The sequence below is a fragment of the Gallinula chloropus genome (assembly GCF_964237585.1).
Source record: "Gallinula chloropus genome assembly, chromosome: 1".
Lineage (NCBI taxonomy): Eukaryota > Metazoa > Chordata > Aves > Gruiformes > Rallidae > Gallinula > Gallinula chloropus.
The window spans coordinates 101043807-101051343 of record NC_140085.1 but is presented as its reverse complement, the minus strand read 5'-3'; the positions used below and the strand labels follow the sequence as shown (position 1 = coordinate 101051343).

At 44.2% G+C, this 7537-nt stretch overlaps 1 protein-coding gene across 1 annotated transcript; it reads left to right on the top strand.

The window, feature by feature from the left end:
* Positions 1–5417: 5417 nt before the first annotated feature.
* Positions 5418–6518, top strand: HTR1F (5-hydroxytryptamine receptor 1F; the record flags this gene model as incomplete). Its single annotated transcript, XM_084279150.1, has 1 exon — positions 5418–6518. The coding sequence occupies one exon, from the start codon at positions 5418–5420 to the stop codon at positions 6516–6518; it is 1101 nt and encodes a 366-aa protein (XP_084135276.1).
* Positions 6519–7537: the final 1019 nt, after the last annotated feature.

The following is a 7537-nucleotide window of genomic DNA, read 5'->3' as shown; positions in this document are numbered from 1 at the left end:
TGAGCGAATTAAACTCTTCTGGTTAAAGTTGTGTCAATGTTAGGATTTAAACCCTTAAAAAAAAAAAAAAAAAAACCAAAAAACTGACACACCACTGTGAAGCCATATGAAAGCCTCAAATGAGGACTTCCTAGACATCTAGTACCCCTCCCTTTGAAAGATACACTCCCTAGACAAAAGTTTCCCGTAGCACTCATTGAGAGGTAGGCTCAAAGCACAAATCCTCTATCAGATTTAAGTACAAACTCCTTCATAAACAGTTATTTAACCCAAAAAGAGTATTATTATTTCCTTCTACTCACATTTAGTATGATGACTCATTACTGAGCTAATTATCATTAGTACATCAAATGGCTGGTATCTAAAGACATGCAGCCACATCAAGGATTTTTACAAGCCCATAAATAGTGGTTTGAGAGGCAATTTTAGCCCCCAGGCAAGGCTGGTATTTCTAACTACTTTATCCTTCTAAAGTTATTTGAGCCTTACCTCCAGTAAGTATCTGGTTAGCCTACACAGCAACAGGGGATAAGAACAGGGCAGCCAAAAGCAAGCAGTCCTCCTTCTCATCAAAACCAGAAATTGGCAGGATCAGCCTCCAGCAGAGTCACAATTCTGGGCCTTTATACCTGGCTTACAGATCAGTTTGGCCAATAGAGCAAGGGATGCAGCTAGCAGGTGAAATGCTTCAGCATTTCAAAGCCAACTGAAGCCTGTTTGGGGAAGAGATGGGGGTAAGATCTCTTTCTGCCACTGGCACTATTTGGTGTTGCCTTTGTGGTTGTTCATTTTGCTTTCTGAGTCCTATCCCTGTGTTTAAATTAAAGGCATGTTTTGCCAAGGAACCCTCAAGAAAAAAGAAAAAAAAAAAAAAGCAAGCTGCCACCCTCCCAGCACACTCAGAAAACAAAAGCAGAACTTGAGCTCTCATCAGCAAGTTTTCTTGCTGCCAGTGCTTAAAGCAGTATAAAACAAACCAGACCCAAAAAATCAAGAGCTGTAAACTTCTAGCTGTTCAGTGTAAATTCAGAACCCCAAGCAGTAGGCTCACCATGCCTTTCCCAAAGGTATTTCCAGCCCTCTTTCTCCGGCAAACTGTTTCACATTATTTTCCAGGTTTACCCAAAGTTCCAGGTTTACTCAAAGCTGGAGTAGTACTGTTTTCCAAAGCTGGAAGGACAGACTAATGCTATTGAACAAGAACAATCTTATTACTATTTTTATAAATCTCAGGCAAAAGTAGGTGGTTAAGGGCTTAATAACATATGCAAATGCTCCTGGCAAAACTGAGGAGCGCCAGCAACATTCCCTCTTCTTTGTGTGGCCACTAGACAAATTCAGTGTTTACTTCTGTGATGAGGCTGCACAGACATTTTCCCCCATGCCATCTAAACCAGATCCAGAGGATGATACACGTGCTTTTACAGACAAGGAAGTATGTACATTTGAGTCGCCTTAACATGCCATATCTGGGAGGGAAGGAAAAAAGATTTCTAGGAGTGGCTAATTCCTCAAAAATAATAACACTCACATATCCAAGATAATAGACACACCATCTTAGGTGGACAGAAGCACCCTTTACTGAAATACCACACTGCCCTGGTTCTGGCCAGGCCAGAGTCAACCTCCCCAACCAGTCATTATAGGTGAAGTGAGTCAGCCTGGGCTGTTTCCATACCACCTGGCATCACTTCCCCATAAAAGGGAATAGTTGGAAAGAGGTGATTCAGTACAGCTCCAGGATAACAACAGTCCTCTTTTCAGTACCCAACACAGGGCTCAAGCTCACAAGTTTAGGATTAAGAGTCCTGTCCTCTATCACTACCCCATCCCTTCAAGTTTTTTCATGGGGAAGTGATGCCAGGTGGTGTGGAAAACAGCCCAGGCTAACTCAGGTCTCCTGTGGTGGCTGCTTGGGGAGGTTGACTCTGGCCTGGCCAGAACCAGGATGCATGCTTGTATTTTGATAGCAGTTATAGATTAATTTACCATGTTGAGATCTATAACACAGATAAAGTACAAGATGTCATTTTCACCAACCTTCAATGCAGGATAATGCCATGCATTCAAAACCTCTGGTCTTTCCAGATTTTTCCAACAGTAGCTCTATATTGAAAAAGTAGTAATAAAAGACAGCACTTCCAACTGCATCAAGAGCAACTTCCATGGAATTTGAAATATTGGTGATAAGTTGACAGATGCAGCTGAGTCCTTCAAGAGGGGCGCTGAGTTGCCAGTTTCACAAAAGCAGCCTCAAAAAAATCTGGACTATAGTAATAGTTACACATCACTGCTGAACCCATTCTACAACTGTTGAAATACAGATTTCTCTTAAGTTCAACATAGCTGCAGGTTTGTTACATTCACCAAAGTAAACTCACTGCTCAGAGAAGAAAGCTTCAAGTTTTCCATGCTTCACTTTTAAGTCTGATGTACATGGCCATAAGGAGATGCCCACAGCACAGGGCAGAGGGACTGTGCCCCACCTGTAAGGCAAGAGCTCGATAGACTCACACAGGGATAACAGCAAAGTCTGAGCTGGAAGTACAGCGTGTAGTTATGCTGGTGTGCCCACAGCACCTGGGGCATCACCTAAGATTAAATCCTGCCTGCTCTAGAAGCAAACCAGAGATAATTCACGCTGCTAAGAGATTGCAACACAAGTATGCAAAGATGAGTAGCAGGGAAATATTCCTGTAGCTATTTTACAGAGAATTAACTGAAGCACTCTAATAACTTTGCTCAAAACTTGCTTGCTGAGGACAGAAGCCAGTGATGGCCACTGATTGAACTGAGTTCAGCTTAGCAAAAGAAAAATCCAGAATTAGCTCATACTGGAAGCGATCAAAAGAGAGCAAAGCAGCAGTCCTTAAATGCTTTAATTCCACACATTTACAAAACAACCTTTTTAGCTAACTGATCACCAAATAATGTTGTATGAATTTTCACCACAGTTAGCAGAGGATCCCCGTTCCACTTGGACAGCAGGGAACACCTTGGGACATCTGCTGCCATGGTAGTGAGGGCGACAGCAGGGTGTCCTAACACTTCATGTAGGAACAGGGTGGGTACCACTAAAGAACACGTTATGTCACACAAACAGGAGACCCCAGGACAATTATCTGTCTGACAGTAATACACTAAAGAACTCGGTGTGCTAGTCTTCAACACAACTGCATCCCCGTGCCAGCAGCCTGAAGGAAATCTGAGCGTACCAGCGGATAATCCTAAAGCTGCGAGAGAAGCGTAATCACTGCACGTGGCAAGTAAGCACCTTTCTGTCACTCTGCCACTTATAAAGAGCCTCCAAATCACTGCAGCACTCAGGAAACCTACATATTCCTACGCAACAGATTTGCAAACCCACCCATACTCTTTTCCTTACTCCATGGTCTCAAACTGAATAAACTTTCAAAAGCTATTAATCAGCTTTCATTATCTCTAAATTGCTTTTTGCTTGCTTGCAATTAAGGACTAATATCCGAAGAGTCAGAAATTTATAAGGTAATTAACCATAATGAGCAACTGTTCTAAAATATGATCATATGCGGGATAGCAACAGAAGTCCTAGTTTTTCCCAATAAACTTTTTTTTCCCCCATGTATTTATACAAGCTCAAAAATGAAGATTTATTTAGCAGAGGTTGAACATTCACCAGATAATAGTATATGTGCCTATTCCTTCTCTGGAAGGCAGCTAGCTACAGACAAAAATATCTGCAAGCTAGCAATTATTCCGGATTCAGGTTTTAAGGTGACACTGACATACTGAGAGGATATTTTTATGCATGTGACGTGTATTTCAAGTTCAGAGAGAGGGATACAGAGAGAAAGAGAGCACAGGCATGCTGCAACCAGCCCATGTATAGGACAAGATTCTACTCGGCATTTGTAAATATCACCATGTAAAACACATTTCCTTTCCTTGTTCTTTCACCCAATCAAGTGTTGGCCAAGCAATTCTAAAATCCTTTTTCAGTGGGTCAACAGCACATTAAGAAACACACAGTTAGAACATCAAACCAAATTAGTGAGCTGGGTCCAAGGTTGTAAACAGCATGAGATTCTTACTCATTCACTTCAGTATATCAAAATGTTTTGGTTATGTTAATGAAACCCAAGAAATCTTAAGAAAGTTTATTCAACTTATTTCATCTATTTCCCTACACGTGGCATCCCGTGCCAAGCGCAACCCACTCACTATACTCCAACATTTGTCAGAGAAAACCCGGCTTAGGGGTTCATCAGGTAGATCTTACACACAAGCACACACACACAGAAGAAACTGCAGGTCAAAACTCATCAAAGGGATGCAATCCAATCTTCTTGCCATGAGCTGTAAGCTCTAGTTTAAAAAGCTGGGAAGTCCTACTTCAGAAACTAGGGTGCACATCCCCAGAACATAACCTAGAGTTTATTTCCCTCCTGCAGAGCCGTACAAGGAGCTACACTGCTTCCATAGAGAGAGCCACCATCAGAACAGCTAGCATCCAGGTCCTCTGCAGTTTTTTCTTTGGCTGCAACCACAGAATAGCAAAACTCAAGGAAAAGTAAATCATGTTCTCAAGACTCTCTAATCTCTGCATAGTATTTCAGCTAGGCAACAAGTCGACCAGGTGAAGCTTTAAAACACACTCAGCTTGTTCATTTTAGGGGCGCGTAACAGGAAGCTCTAACTGGAACTTTCAACAGGCGATTGTTTCTTCTCCAGTTTGCACTGCGACGCTTCGCATTTCTGTTTTCTCTTGAAAGCCACGTCCCGGTTTAGAAAGGTCATGCCTACCCAGAGACAAGGAAGGACTCACATACTGATGAGGAAAAAGGAGTTGATATAGAGAAAAGAAGAACTATGCCCGCACACTGCAAATGTTTTCAACAGTCATTATATTGCGCAGCAGAGTAGACAGTGCTAGCCTAAAAGCAGTACTAGTACTTGCTTTAGGGTGAGATTGTCCAGGTTTTACCAGTTTCAGGACTCCACTACAACCCATTTGGAGTAAGCATGTAGCAGGAGAGCTGGCTGTGCACCCGTGGGCTGCACTGATGCCCCGGCCCTGTTCAAGGAACAAGGCTGGCTGCCCTCTGCAGCAGCGCGCAGTGCCCCGCAGGGCAGTGCCACCTCGGGTGCCACAGCACGCTCCTCTCCGCTGCCACGCATACGTGCTGTTCTCAACAGCGCGGACAAAGTGAAAGAGGAGGCCCCTACTCCGGAGGCAGAGCATCCCACAGGGTGCTAGCCAGGAAAATCTGTCTAGAGACAGAATCTAGTGGTAAGTCTTGGGGTGGTAAGTTTGGGGCCCACAGTCTTTATAGAAAACAATGACCAAGACCTCCTGGAGACTAAGGATACACTTTCTGAATGTTTTTACTTTCCCAACAGGTTACCGCTACTGGTAAGGATCACCTTTAAAGGGGAACATGGATTTAATAAACTCAACTGAACAAAATGGTACATCGGAAGAGCTATTCAAATGGGTGACATCCAAGATCCTCATTTCCATTACCCTGTCAGTGCTTGCACTAATGACAACAGCCATCAATTCGCTCGTGATGACTGCAATAATCGTGACGAGGAAGCTCCACCACCCGGCCAACTATCTGATCTGCTCTCTTGCAGTGACTGATTTTCTTGTGGCAGTCCTAGTGATGCCCTTCAGCATTGTCTACATTGTAAAGGAGACCTGGATCATGGGGCAAGTGGTGTGTGACATTTGGCTCAGCGTGGACATTACGTGCTGCACATGCTCCATCTTGCATCTCTCTGCCATTGCTTTGGACCGGTACAGAGCAATCACAGATGCCGTGGAATACGCCCGGAAAAGGACCCCTAAGCATGCTGGCATCATGATTGCAGTGGTATGGGTCATATCCATTTTTATCTCCATGCCGCCTTTGTTTTGGCGGCACCAGACAACCAGCAGGGATGATGAATGCATCATCAAACACGACCACATTGTTTTCACCATCTACTCCACCTTTGGCGCCTTCTACATCCCGCTAGCCTTGATTCTGATCCTGTATTACAAGATATACAAGGCAGCAAAGACATTTCACAGAAGAAGCGTCAGCCGGATCGTAAGGGAGGAGGTAAACGGACAAGTCCTTCTGGATGCAGGTGAGAGAAGCACCAAATCGGCTTCAATGCCCAGCACAGTGGAGAAGACATCAGATCCTCTGGTGGACTGTGACAAAAGCAGTATCACCGTACGAAGCCCCAGGTCTGAATCGAAGCATGAGAAGTCCTGGAAAAAACAGAGGATCTCTAGCACAAGAGAGCGAAAGGCAGCAACTACTCTGGGTCTGATCTTGGGAGCATTTGTCATCTGCTGGCTCCCTTTTTTCGTAAAGGAAGTAGTTGTTAATACCTGTGAAAGATGTCACATCTCAGAAGACATGTCTAACTTCCTAGCATGGCTGGGGTATATAAATTCCCTTATTAACCCTCTAATCTACACAATCTTTAATGAAGATTTCAAGAAAGCCTTCCAGAAGCTTGTGCGGTGTAGGCAGTATCTTTAAGACCTTTTGTTCACATAAGGAGAACATACTCATTGGTTTTTAGCCTGTATAAATTTCTATAACTGAAATGACATTTGTTGTATTTGAGGAAAAGCACCAAGACATTATGACTTTTTTTTTTGTATCTGTAGTACTGGGAGCATAAGTTGCCCAAGTTTTAAAGAGATGGATCATCTGGGATCAGTCTTGCTCTGGAATAAGAGGTAGCACACTGGGGCTCTGAGCTGCCTGGGATTTGCACAGCTGCCTAGCTTGAAGCGTGAAGTATTACTTTACAAATTAAGGAAATACATACTTGAAGCAGACAAAGATTTATTTTTTTAAAGTAACCCTCAGTCATCAATGAGATTTCAAGTTTCAAGCCCTGATCACAAATAAGATAGAGAATACACCTTGGAATTAAGACAGGATTTTCTTAGTTTGGCACAGGCCTGCAGGATAGAGCCAAGCCAGTCTCAGTGATGAGCAGTAGCTTTAAACGTATCTAGCAATCCCCTGTGTTGATAAGCTGAGTGCAGCTGCAGCCCCATCATCTCCTGTAGACAAAGGACTTCCCTGTGTTACACCCTTGCAGCACCCCAGCAGCAGGCAAGGTGCTTTCATGGGCTACCAGTTTCACAGCAAGCCAGTGTTGGGAGCCTTCTGCCACTGCACGCCCACATGAAATGTGGGCATAGCACCAGGGGGAACAGCCAGAGCACCTCCAGTGAGCTGGGTACACCTAGGGCCTGGTGCCCTGAGATATCCCTCTTGTAGGGAAGAGGGAGGGTAGGCTCATAAAGAGCAGCTGGTCCTAATGGAGATGTTAGAAGGGAGAGAAGCATGATATGCTCCTTTCTTTATGTCCTCATCCCTACCTCATGCACCTGGCCAGGCACGACCCCTGTGACTTTCAGCACCAAACTCCAGCACACAGCTTGTGCCAGGAGCCCCAGAGCATTGCTGATGGTGGGAGGCTTGATGAGGTTTGGTCAAGGGCCACCTAACAAAGAACTTGGGCTGACAGCTCCAGTTCAGCA